This window comes from Rhea americana, unplaced genomic scaffold (assembly GCF_003343005.1).
Source record: "Rhea americana isolate MKP2758 unplaced genomic scaffold, rheAme1 scaffold_181, whole genome shotgun sequence".
NCBI lineage: Eukaryota > Metazoa > Chordata > Aves > Rheiformes > Rheidae > Rhea > Rhea americana.
Genome location: NW_028185939.1, coordinates 338,084 through 351,938, shown reverse-complemented (window position 1 = coordinate 351,938; position 13,855 = coordinate 338,084). Strand labels below are relative to the sequence as shown.

The following is a 13,855-nucleotide window of genomic DNA, read 5'->3' as shown; positions in this document are numbered from 1 at the left end:
CCCATACAGCATCCTGCACAACGCAGGAGGAGCCAGGAAGATAGTGGTTAGTTTGGAGAAAAGGTAGAACTTGGCTCTGAACAAGTCTTTCTTTGAATCTTAAAATCTACTGAAATAAGGCAGGATTCCTGCGCAATACTGACAGTGTTGTATCATGTCCCAAAGCCCAGCTTAAGAGTGCATATGGATTAGTTTTGTGTCTAAGCATTGACAAGTTTCTTTGCTTGGGCAAAATGTTCTCTGGCCCAAAGCAGGTCTTTCACCCTGCCCAGGAAGGTTAGCACCTGAGAGGGAGATAAGTACAACTTTAATTTTCAAACTAAGAAATTTTCTAAGCATAAAAAACAACCCAGTCCCCCTAGATATTTACATGTATTTTATTTGTTTCTGAGACAGAAATGTATGTAATCTAGAACAATATAAAAACATTGCACATTGGTTAAAATGCTTGTTTCAGAAAAATTAACAGATAACTGAAAGATTAACTAAAATCAGAAGTCGCAACCTATATATAAATCTTAGATTTTTCTATTTCAGTTTTAGCAAATGAGTTTAGAGGTAGAAATTAATATAAATTTCAGTAAATATCAGAACCCCCTCGAAAGGGGGGTGTTTTATTCATTAACATGAGCTCTGGCCCCAGACAACTTACCCAGTAAGGAAACAAACTATACTGTCACTGTTTTTTTCTTCTGTGCCTGCACAGACCTCTCTATAGGGAAGGGTCAAAGATTAAGTTTCTATCCCGTATGTATCTTCTGTTCTGACAGCCATTCAGCACATCCAGACCATTCAYAGGCACGAGAGCCCTTCCATACTCCCTGCCCTTCCCCTGCAAGCTGCAAGATAAGTAAGTGTAACCTGGTTGAGTAACATTCACAAACGTGTTCTGTTGTGTCAGGAGTTAAACACCATGTCCTTGAAAAGCAACAGTCCCCAGCACTGACGCTCCTTGTGCCAGCTGCCTGCAGCTGCGGCAAGGAGGGTACCTGGCACTTCGTTTCAGTTGTGGTGCCAGCCTGGGCAGCGTCTGTGCCCCTCCAAGGTGCAGGCATGCTACTGCACGCTCTGGAGAGTGTGCAGAGTTGGGAGGGCCGGCCGGGAGGCTGACTGCTGCATGGCTCGTTTTGTGACGGTGCTGCACTTCTGGAGGATTTCATGGACTGAGGGGCGCGTGGGCACCTTGGGGACACAGGCAGCCAAGTCTGAGTCAGCGACGGAGTAACTTAGATCAGTGGCAGATGACTCCACAAAGCCAGAATCGTTCCTGTCTTTGTGGGTGAGGTGTGGAGATTTACTGTTGTGTGTTGCCAAGGCCTTCCCCAGGGGAGAGCTCCTGGCCTGCTCGACTTCAGGCAGAGACCTTGATAAGTCGGGCTTCCAGCCTGCCTTGCCATCCCGCTCACTGCCTGAGCTGAGAGACGAGCTATCGGTCTCCAAATCTGGAGTGGAGCTGGCCCTGGGCAAAGATCTCGATCTGCTTGTCGAAGTCCCTTCTTCAGTCAGGTCAAGAGGAGGACAAGGCAGCACCACACTCTCTCCTGCCACTTTGTCCAGGGCCTGAAGAGCCCCCAGGGAGGAGGAGAGGTCAGGGGTGGAGGCATTGAGCCTGCAGCTCACAATGGTCTGGAGCCTGCTGTGAGGATTCTTGTAGGGCCGGAGGCACATGGAGGGGATGTAGCCAATATGTCCATTGTACCTAAGGGGCAGGATGGAAAGCAACACTGAAAAGAAAGGCCCTTCTCCCACCTCAGACTTGAGGGAGGGAGGAGTGCATGCAGGGTGGTGGATGTTGGCGAGGATTCACCCTACTGCTGCGTACAGGACAAAGAAGGGGAAACTGTCTCTACCCAAAGGACAGGGAATTTGGTGAGAGCTTCTCTGCACACTGCTTGGGGAGGAACAGGAAAGAGCACCTGCAGCAGGTAGCTGGCTCTCTTGGGAATGACAGCTTCAGGAAAGCTTCCTTACCGGGTCAGCCACCAGCCATCATCAGATTTTCTGACCACCTCCACRATGACTCCGTTGTTCAGAGAGAGCTCATCTGCTTTCTGAGACTCATAAGCTTGCACAGCAAAATACAAGCTGCCTGAAGAAAGAAGGGGGAGATATTTTTGCCTTGTGAAGAAAAAAAAAAATCATGGCAAAGTGTGGAGAGAGAATAGACCAGAATACTGCCTGTCTGCTGAGTGCACAAGCACAGCCTGAGGTCTGGGGAAACTTCTACAGTTAAGAACTCAGAAAGACAGGCTTTGTGCTGGCTCTCTGACAGGTGGGTGTCACCACTGTGAACACAGCTCCCTTCCTAGTACAGAGATGGAGAGCATGCAGCCATGCGAAGTTACTCGGGRTAGCATTCTCCAGCAAGGCAGAAAGTTCCCAGTTCTGCTCCTGTGAGCTAGTGTGAACAGTAAGATGGGGGAAACAAGCAGGTAACTCAGTGACAGGGAAAGTGATTGTGCAGAGCATACTGCTACATACGTAGTTATTAATTGCACAAGATATTATTTTTTATTAAYGGATATTAATAAGTTAATAGTTACACAAATAACTATTACAAGATGCCCCATCCCTGTGAAAGATTAGATCAGCAGTCCCAGGGTGGAGGAGAGAGCTGCACACTAACACTGTTCCAGTAAGTGATTTATTTGCTCAGCCACCCATGGCCGGTGGCAGAGATGACTAAAAAACTTAGAGCTCTGGAAACTCGATGCAGGTACTTCAGCCAATGGTTAAAACATGTTTGTGTGTGTGTGTGTTGTCTTTTTGTTTGGTTGGGATTTTTTTGTTTTTGCAGAGCTGTCCCCCACTTAAGAAAAAAAGGGAACAGGGAGAGGAGCACAGTATAGTTCTGAACTCAGAACAGCAAGGAAAGGTTTGGGTCACTGTAGCTTTAAGTGGACTTACCCTCTTCATTTGAGCTGAAGGTATTCTGGATGTCCTTGTGGATGTCAATCTCTTCCAGGTATGGGGCTGGGAACCAGGCTATCTGCTTGTCTGCATTTTCCACTAGCCACCACCCTGCAGCAAAAAGAAGTTTGCAAAAACTTGTAAGAGACAGACAAGTATCGCAGGAGAAATGACCATAAACCTCAACCATGAACAGGAGACAGGAGAGAAGTTCTGCAGAACTGTTCAGCAACTAGCATATGTCATACTGACACTTTGGCAGAGCTCCACTGAGACCAGTGTTTTCCACCTTGCAAGTGTCTCAGGGTCTACAAAGTAAAATCTGAGAAGCTTTCAGTTCAGGCTGGGAATAAGGCCCCAAGTCTCAGCTCAGACTCCTGCCTCTGTTGACTAGAAAGGCCCCAGTACTTGTTCCTTCTTCCTTGATAAAGCCAGGTAAGTGCATTACACACACTCCCAAACTAGTGATGCTATAAATGATGCTATAAACACACCATCTGCCAAGCTATGAATCAACCTAGAAATTTTACAACATCTGTCCTTGAAATTGAAACCCAAGAATCCCARTTAAACATACCAGTCATGTCCTTGATTAACACTTCAACAATTTCCTTCTTAGCAACTTTGAAAGTCTTGTTTTTTGTGTCTTTGGTCTCAAAGGTTTCAATGCATCTGTAGCTCTGAGATGCCTGTGGGCAYGTAATAGAGGGGAGGTGCTGCTGCGGCCGGTTTTTCCTTTCCCCTCCAATTTCTGATGGCATGATCACAGCACTGAAAAATAAAAAGTTTAACATTAGTTTACTGAAAAGCCATGTGAAAGTTGGGATTTGTTATTTATTTTAGGGAAAATCATGTCTATGCAATAGACTAAAAAACCCCCCCAAACTTAGGCATCAGAAAAATCGAAAGGTCTCAAAGCAATCAGCAAACCATCCCTGCTCTGCTGCCCAAATATGCCAGAAAAAAAAAAAAATCTGAGTGTGGGATAACGATTATCAAGAGAAGAAATAGAATAAAAGGTGCAAAGAACAAGGGCACTCATTACAAAAAGCTGAGTTACCTAACAGCATCCTTCCCATTTGCCAGCACTTCCCTTTTTTCTCATTCCTAATTACTTTGGTGCTAAAAAATGGCAGAATATTCCCAAGGCGGGAAAAAGAGAGAGAGAGAGTGACTGCTTTTCCCCACCACTCCACTATAATGATCTCTCTCTTCTATCATCTATGAAATGCACATGTTACAGAATAGCGATATACAAGCAAAATATACATTCGCACCTATTTTCAGGAAAGGAAGGATCTAGGTCTTGGGTTTGTGCCTTGAAAAACTGAACCACACTTTCACTCTGGGAGATCTTAGCATCCATTTTCAGCAGCTCCTGAGAGTAAGTTTCCAGCAGTTTTAATCTTTCCAAGGACCTGTTCAACTTTCCATTCTTTCTGTGCTTCACATTTGTATCTTTAAAATAAGAAAGGCAGAGTTGGCATGAGATGACAGATCTGGATGCTTTGAGAACTTCACCTTCTGCCTATACATGGTGGTGCACTCAGCTAGCACCCATCTCCACACAGGYCCAAATTGTAAGGAGTGAAGAGAGTAGCTGTCAATATTTGTGCCTTCTTATCATTTTAAATAGTTCCTGATACAATTTTTGAATACCTAAAACTTATTTTTGTTCACAAGTCAATGTTCCAAAGTGCCCTGGGCCAATATTTAAACTGGATGTATCACCAAGTGCATTTATCTATAAAAAAAAGGTCTAGATTATTTTAAGTCAGCTGTAGACTCCAGTGCTTTGATATGATCCAGTTATACCATGTAACAAGCAGAAACTATTTGCTTGTCTGCTCCAGAGACCATCAGACTCAGTGACTGAAATCTGCATCATTAGTTGTGACTGCCCTGAACAGCTTTATCATGTTTGTTGGTCTCTGACGTCCATGGAAGATTTGGTCTCCTTACCTTTAAACTTGGGTATAGTCCGGTCTGATTTCCTCAGTGAACCACTCTCAATGGGGAATTTTCTCTTCAGGTCTTTCTGAAAGTGAGACAGAAAAAGAGAATGATGGTGCTTCAAAGTCCATTCACACGGCTGAGCTCTTTCTCTCCCTCCCTCTTTAGGGTATTATTTTCAGGAAGTTCTTCACTTACATGGAATCTCTCAAATTCTTCAAACGTCCGGTAGATGAGAATGTTGTTTCGATCTGACCAGGACACAAATATCATGTAGTTCTGAAAAAAATAAAAGTGAAAAGAAATGCATTTTTAGTCACGCTGTTCAATATCAGATGCTTTAAAGCATCCAGCATTTGGCTTAGTTCTGGTTTCAGGCTACAAGACTGTCACATTAAAAGCAAAATTTCAAAATAGATCTACACAAAATATTTCCTCAATTTTAGGGCCATGAGTGATCATTGTTGAAATGAGAAGAAACTTAAGAGATTGTCCACAGAAAGACAGCATAATCCAAGACAATCATTTTCTTACAATACTGACCATTGAAAAACAAATCTAAAAGACCTCTTGTCCTAGATTATAACACCCTAATTCCAACACTGCAATGGAAATGGGAAACATACCCCTGTAAGAGTAACTACAAAAGCCCTGTAGTTTCCTAATTTGTAAATAATGTTTAAGGGGGRAAAAAATCAGGTTAAAGTACCTTCTGCTTTTGGCATTGCATCACACCTACAGCCTTCACATCCACTGGGTACCTGCTGCAGCTCATCTTCTTGGAGACGAGATACTCTCTCACACCAGGCAGATAGGAGTCCTGCAGACAGGCAGCTCCAGGCACGGCACCTGGAGGCTAAATAGATGGGAGCAGGAGTGAGAGCAGTAGGCGTTCCCAAGCGGTTTGTTGTAAAATTGCCTTCCTTGTTTCCTCCTCCACCCAGAAATGCACAAGGAGAAATTCCATAATTTGGTAAACTATCACATGCCTTTTATTTGCTCTCCTGCTTTTAAGATGCAATTACCACTGACTGTAGATGCTGGGGTATAGTTCAGAAAGTTGGGAAAGGACAGGCGTATTTTCTTATCTGGTCCTTAGTAGAAGAATACTGGTATTCTTCCCTGAGGCCAGGTCACCTTATCATCCCCAGGCCACAGAGGAACTTGCTGGTGCAGTGCGGACTATGGTTTGTGCAGCTGAGCAAAACATGGGGTGCAAGGGAACACAAGCACTCTCAGTAGAAATGGTTCCTCATTACAGTGCCTTCATCAAAAATGCTGCAGTTCAACCAGCAGAGAGCTGTGCTACCTCTAAAGGTGAGGGGATAACTGTGGTCCCCTGTCCATCTGGTTACCAGCACTGTCTGCAGCCCCAGCAGCTGGGGCTGCAATTCACACCAGTCCCCAAAACTAACCATAAACATGGCTTGTGGAAACCACAAATCAGATATGACTTCTGTGTCTGCCAGCTGTTTGTAACAAATCTCTTCCCTTTAATGCTTCATTTCATCTGCTTAGTAAAAGCTACTTCACTTTTAAGAGATTTCTAGCAGCTACATCAACATTTGCATGCTCTCAGAAAGACATGCAAGATGTCGATGCCATCACTGACCAAGCAAAAGATGAACAAATCCCCTGGGGTGTCATCAAAAAAGTCCCAAAGCTTCCAATTTGTAAAGATACAACTGTCCTGTATCAATCTGGGGCTTTCATATCACCCGTCTTCCCCCCCCCCCCAAAAAAAATAGAGAGAACGAGGAGCTGGATTTGCTTCAYTTGCATCAACTATCTGCTTGCTGCCTTGAGGCACTGCATGGCCAGTAATTATAGCTCTGGAAAGCCATCCCTGTCACTGAATTGCAGACCTTTACCATGTCTCAAGTTATGACCTGACTGATAGGCATCTGTGTGTGATCAGACCTTCTTCTCCATCCTCCCTCCCCCTCTTCTTTGAACATCATTGCTGAGCCCCAGATTGAGAAACTCAGCCCTTCCCTTTCATGTTCTAATTACACACAGCTTCTTAAAAACCTCAGCAACAAGGGTGGGTGATTTCACCTGTGGAGAGAAAAAAACAAAACAACAACAACAAMAACAAAAAAAAAACAGAATCCCAATAGGAAGCCAAGCAGATTACTTTGGCTAGCTAGAAAACACATGATTAGGGGCTTGGTTTACTTTTCATGAAAATCTGAACGGCACAGTGGCAGTTTCTCCAGAGGCGTTTTCATTGATCTTGGATCTATCACTGCTGCATCTCCAGCCTCCCCTGGAAAAGTTATTGATGGAGTAGGTCAGTCCCGTGCCACAAGCTAGGTGGGAAAACCCCTTAACTGCCATCTCCAGGACATTTCCTGCCTAACGAAGTCACGCAGGAGCTGCCCTGCAGAGAACCCATACGAAGCTGGCTCACTGCCCTCGACAGCCCCACAATCAGGTCCTCCATCCTTCTGTTCACAAGAGATCTTGCAAAAGCACTTGCCATTAAATCTACCCAGATGAAAACAAAGATTTTTTTTTGAGAGAGAGAAATGAAATCACTTAATCTAGAGAGTTTATTCCCTGGGATCTGTATGCTCAATCCAAAAGCTATCTGTCCCTGAGGTGGAAAACTCCTTCCCTGACTCTGTCATTATGCCTGCTCTTGCATGCAACTTCCCCGCAGGCCTCCTAAATGAGACCATGCTCACCTTTACAAGGGTCTATTGTGTAGCTCTCAGAACTAGCTGAAGCCAAGACATGAAACAAAGCACATCTTGCTGGTATCCTGTTTCGGAGCAAACACAGAACACGATGCATTTCCAAGAGTAGAAAGGTTTAAAAATAATTACTCTGAATGGCAGAAGTCGAACAAAATTAAAATCCTTAGAAGAGCTGCAATCTCTGTAAGTGAGCAAGACCACAAAAGAAAGTTCAACTAGCACTTCATACCACATCTGCAAGAACTGCAAATGCCAGTAAAATGAAAACAGTATGAAGTAGCCTTGTTTTTGACAACTGCTAATTCCAAAAGCCTTGCTATATTTTACAGTTTTCAATTAATTCAAGGAGAAGTGCTCACCATAAAGTGGAAGAGGAACATGGAGAAAATAAAAACAAATGTTACAACAGAAAGGTGAGACTACAAGAAGGTTAGTCAGTCATCTGAGATTGAAAATCCTTGTCATACCATTTGGAGAGCTAATTTCCTGGGAAGAGATTGGCTGGAGACTGGCATCTCAGACAAACCATTATCAAGAGCAAAATGACTGGAAACTCAGTAATTAATTCTTAAGAAAGCATATGTTTCTAGTACGATTGCTTAGAGCTCAGTTATCAGGCTCTGCAGTTCCATTACGTAAGTATTGCCAGCTCACTGTTGTCAAGCTTACTGACAAAATAAGAAARGAGAAACAGCTCATTCAAAAGTTCATCTAATGAGTCATATTACGTTAATCTGAAGTGACCAAAGCTGGGGAACTGAAGGAAGGGCTGCGCCAGGTTGCCTCTGGAACAGCACAAGCACAACATCCTCGATGACGTTACTGCACCTTGTTCGCAAAAGCCGTACAGGTCTGTGCCCTTTCTATCGGGCAAGGGCTGGTGAGCTCTTGATTTCATGGCTGGTGAGAAGAGGCCAGTAATTCCACTTATTTGCCAGATACATTTGAGCACACTTAAACACGCACATGTGCRTACGCACGCACAAACAGTTTTACTGACACTAAGTCAAATTTACTTTGTTTCCTCTTCTGCTTCCATATTATCCCATCATAAACTGGTACATCCTTATACGTAATTATTAACTTAAGGTTAGGAGAGGTCTGCCCGGAAGAAGCAAAAACCCAGCAAGTACTGCTGGGTGCTGTTATTTTATCATCGGTACATATTTACATAGTTTTTAATGCCACCGTTTGTTTTTTTCTTTAGTCATTTTAAAGGATAGAAAGGAGATCACACATTGACAAGAAATGTGTAGAAGTTGACTGTCCAACCTCAACAAGACTAGGAATAGAAATAAAAGTTTTCCTCCGTAATAATTTTTGTCACTGCCAGTTTGCAGTCTGCTTCAAGAAACCCATGCGTTCCTCGCAGAGGTGGAGTTCTGCCTTCTAGTGACTTCAGGTACACTACTACCAGCATGAACAGCTGCTTTAGGTACCTTATGTGTTTTTTATATCACAGAAAGAGGCAAAGAGCACAAAAACAGTCATGGCTGCATTGTGGAAAAAGACTAAAATTAGAGTATCTGCCCCCAGGAGCCCACAGTCTAAAAAGACATGCCAGGGAGATAAAAAAATAACTGTCAGGGGCAGGAACAGCAGAGGTCCAGAGCAATTCAGTGACCTACCCAAAGGAAAAGAAGTCTGCAGCAGAGCTGCACGTAAACCCAGGACCATCTAGACTTGCCCCTCTGATATTTCAATTACAAGGCCAACATCCTCCCCAGCGTGTGCAAAATGTCCGTGACAAATAAACACCACAGGTCTGATTTACTTAACATTTCAGTATGAATTAAGAATAACTTTTAAACAGACCAAATTAAAAGTTGTATAAGTAGCCTAAGTGGGAGAAAAGCCCAGACCAGTCCTCAGCTACATCCTAGAAGAACCAAAACTAGTGTTCCAGAGCCCAGATGCCCAAGGGTATCAAAAGGCAGCTCTTCACCAGCCATAACAAAACACAGCCCCTCAGCAGTCATTTTCAAAGTGCAACAAGCAGTGATCTTGTTATAAATGCACACGCACGAAAAAGAGAAAGAACGATGCTATGAACATCCTTTACCATGCACAGAATTCAGGTCTGGGCTCTGTGGGACTCCAAATCACGCATTTCTCATTTCATGTATAGCACAGGAGGAACTGCGCTGATTAGACTTACTCTTGCAAACCCACTAGGGAAAGACAATGAGAGAAAAAGTCCTCAAACTGCCCTTGAGATACTACAGCTGCAAGACAGAGATACCCAAAAGAATAGCCCTAGTTCACGCCATGGGCACTGTAAAGGGGGGCCATCACTTGGAACGCTGTTGGTATGAGAGCTTAATCTTTTGCCACCATCATTTTCAGGATCAAAACCTGTCCTTTACTGTTCTTGAAGGTCACCTGCGATAACACCTGACCTATCAGCAACTTTAATGAAAAGCCCAGCTGCTAAAAGCTGATTTTAAAAGTACAAAGAGGTTTTAGACTCTCATTAAGTACAGAAGCAGGCCCTGATTAAAAAAAAAAAAAAAAAAAAAAAAAAAAAAAAAAAAGATTCAGTCATTGCAGTTGACAAAAATAGCCCTCACCTCATAAACACGCTAAGCAGTTGAACTTTCACAAAGGCCGGGATGAGAGATTTTGCAGTACCTAATCCAGAAGAATGTATTTGATTTCCTCCTAACTTCAACAGCTGCTACTTGAAATAAGGCATTTTTCAGCAGCCAGTTGAATTTGATTCAGAAATACTTTTTAGCATAACCAACAGCATTGCTCTTCTCTGTCCCTAGAAGCTGCTGCATCTCAGCAGCTTCCAAAGGGGTTCTAAACGAAGGGCACTATAGGAAACTGTGCTGCAATGCACGTTTGCCTGCAATGCAGGTGGTTTATTAACTACTCACAGGCAGAGTTTTCCCATGATAAAGAGTTAGGGCTTGAGTGTAAACACCTACGATAACTGCTATTGTAGGTGTAATAACAGGAGATAGATGGATAGATGTCTGCAGCAAGGCTGCATGGTGTGACCTTTCTCCCCAAGTAACAAAATTATAGGATCTGCATAGCTCTAAGGATGTATTTTACAACACCTGTAAGAGTTTTCATTCAGATCACAATGAATTTTTACAGCTTATAACAGCTTCCTCCTCAGCATTAGCAGCATCATGCTCTAACCAACTGAGCTAAAGCTGCTCCTGCGAAAAGGACTAAAGACGCATTAAGACTGAGTTTGTTTGTCTATTCTCCACTAGCATTTAAAGAGCTTGGGTTGGCAAATAGCATGTTCTGGGAGAAAGAGAAAGTAATTTTGCACTCCTGCTACCTGAGCTATCTTAGATGCAGTCCCAAACAGCAAGGCATCCTATGGCAGTGCTGAAAAGGTCACTGCTCAGCTTATGAAAGGCCTTGATCTATCTTTTCCATAACAAAAGTGCATGTGATCTTTGTGACTTCTCAGGAACCAGGTGGTCAGACTCCCAGGAGGACATGTTTGTGGCCTGCAATGCACATGGAAGAGGCACAGTAACGACAGACTTCCTAGGGCACTTTCATTCTCTTCTGAGAGGCTCTTCTGTGCCTATTTCCATTTGCCTTACAAGCTTTGCCCTGCCATCCCCAAATTTCTGAGTCCTACTTCTTTTAATCTGCAGCTGCTGTGATGTAGGCCAATTCCTGTGACAGACACATGTCTGGGACAACCTTGGTTACTGTCCCTTGCACAAGAAAGGGGGGGAAGGGCATGGGGGTCCCCCCCCTTCCAGGTSACTGATAGCATGGCCTTAGCCAGATAGCTTGCATAAAATCATAGCAGCATGTCAAACTCTGTCAAAAACAAGAAAACCCCACCTTGCTCCTGGAGAAAGGATAGAAGAAAGCAAACAATATATAGCCAAGTCACTCCTTGGTTAATCTGTCACTGGAAGACATTTGCCATGGGATCCATCCTGCCTAACTACTGACATCTGTGGTATACGTGCCTCTGTCTGCCCTAGTCAYCTCATGCTTCCTTGAGAGGTAATCGAAACCTAATGTAAGGCAACAGAATTAAGGGTGTGATTTATCTGACCAAAACATCCTCTGCTTCCTAGTTTGTAAGCAGGGAGGACAAGTCTGGACCTCTTCCTTGAAAAAGGCAACGYGAGGACCTTACTCTTCATAAAGTGCTTTAAGGCTCATGTCTGAAATGTTACAGGGAAATCACTGTAGAGGAAGAGTCAAAGAAAAATCACCCCTCATCTGCCAGCTGAGGGGGATGAAAGCAACAGAGCAAACTGGTCTGTTTTTCTTCACATGTCCTTGGGATTCAGCCACCAAGCCCACTGGAGAGAGTAAGAAAAGCCTCTTTCACAAGAGGCTTTATATTCAGGGGCTATAAAACACCCAACAAGCTCCTGTTTACCAAACGCTTGTTGCAACAATTTCACATTTCCTTTGTAAAAGCTGCGTGTTTTTCTAAGGTTATGCAAAGGACAAGGGCATGATTCAAGAACGAAATTTCCAGGAAGGATGACAACATAATTTAACCCCTTGCCAGAGAAAGTTTCCTGCATCATTTCCTACATTAAAAAAAAAAGGTGTTTGACAACTGTTCCTTGTGGTAGAAGGCCAGTACATGGTGTGTACGTGCTAGAGCTGGGCAAGGAGATGAAAAGAAAAAAGGATTTCATTGCCGAGTTTCTAAAGCATTGATGCAGCTGATGCTGCTTGTCCCGTGAACCCAGACGATGCTTCAGGAGGAAATGCTCAGGAACAAAACCTGTGGCCATACAAATGGAACAAGTATCAAGAAATGCGTAGAAATTCTGCTATCACCTGGATAAAGTCTGTTCATGCTAACATATGGTAAAATCATGGACAAGACCCGTGTGTTCTCCACAGGTTAGTTACTGTAATGCTCATCCTATTCTTTTCCTTTCCTCATTCCCCGTTCCTATCGATAAGCAGAATATGCAAAGTGCCTTATCTCTCTCCTGGGGTTTTTGACCAGCATTAGATAACTTAAGTTAAAAGTTAATCTTTACTTCAGAGTGAAGACAAAGCCTTTGGGTGCCTGTTCCTCTCCAAAAAAAAAAAAAAAAAAAAAAAAACAGAGAGGACAATGTTTCATCTTCATGCAGAAGCCTGGGAGAGAAAAGAGTAACGCGAGAGGAGAAATGTTATTTCATTAATGTATATTTCTTAAAGTTCCAACACATTTTCATGGCAGCTGTTATCTGAGAAAAATCGGTTCCTCCAACACCAATTAAGACTTACTACTATTCACTTGCCTTGTCCTGTTATGAGGAGATGGAGTCACTCATAAAAAACAGAGAGCTGCATAAGGATAAGAAACCTCCAGGTATACCTTTTGTATGTGGTACAAGTTTGTTAAGCATATAACCCTTACAATAAACTGGCCATTAGTTTTAGGAGGCAAAATGGGAATCTCTGATAAGAAAGGATCCTTAAAATCCATATGGGAAAGAGCTTATTAACAAAGATTTAACAAATTTTTAATTAATTTCAGATAATGTCTCCTTGCTAAAACAATAGGTGTTTGAACTGGGAAGTCAGTTCTGCCTCCAGTATTAGCAGAAACCAGTACCCATGCAACAACCTAACCCAGAACCCTCCTGGCGTTTGCAGACAGCAGSCACACCAGCCTCCTTTTGGCAAAACCAAGAGAAATGGAAGCTGATTTCTGAAGATTTTGTATTTTATTCTTCTTAACAGCACGAAAGGAAAAGCCAAAATTGAATAGTGTGTGTGCTAAGAACACCTTAATTAATTTTACAGGTGCTCAGAGAGACACTGGGATGTAGGAGACAAAGAATGGAGCACGGCACTTTAGACTCGGAGGACTACTTGTACTTACTGGCATAACCTGATTTCCTTTTCTCCCTATCCCTGCCTTGTAAATGTGTACACCSTTACTTCTGAATTCTCATTTTAACCACAAGAACATCCACACACAAGAACTGCACTAACTTCAAAATAATGTGCTGTAGTCTTTCAGTATAAACCCCCAAATCTGAGCAAGGCAGCGTCTTGATATACTCTGTGCAAAGTCTCACACCTCAGGCGGTTCTGAACAGATTAAGACACTTCTAGTCAGATCTGAGGGGGAACTGATGTCTCATGGAGCAGCTCACGCATTCACTGGCACGGAACTGTATCAGCTCAGCACGGCAGCGGGCTCCTTCCTGATATCAAGAGATTCTTACTCAGGAAATTTTGCAAGTGATGCATTTCTTCTATGCAAGAAAACCTCTCCAAGGTAACATAGTTAACAGAAAAATTTCAGGAATGATTCATTTACCTGGAAAGACACT

At 43.1% G+C, this 13,855-nt stretch overlaps 1 protein-coding gene across 1 annotated transcript; it reads right to left on the bottom strand.

Moving 5' to 3' along the window:
• Positions 1 to 436: 436 nt before the first annotated feature.
• Positions 437 to 5,702, bottom strand: NOXO1 (NADPH oxidase organizer 1). The gene is made up of 8 exons (XM_085301925.1): positions 5,573 to 5,702; positions 5,062 to 5,142; positions 4,873 to 4,948; positions 4,188 to 4,368; positions 3,488 to 3,681; positions 2,908 to 3,021; positions 1,972 to 2,089; positions 437 to 1,699 (listed from the first exon to the last, which is right to left on the bottom strand). Exons 1-8 carry the CDS (start codon positions 5,636 to 5,638, stop codon positions 1,057 to 1,059), a joined length of 1,473 nt encoding a protein of 490 aa, XP_085158051.1. The 5' UTR covers positions 5,639 to 5,702; the 3' UTR covers positions 437 to 1,056.
• Positions 5,703 to 13,855: the final 8,153 nt, after the last annotated feature.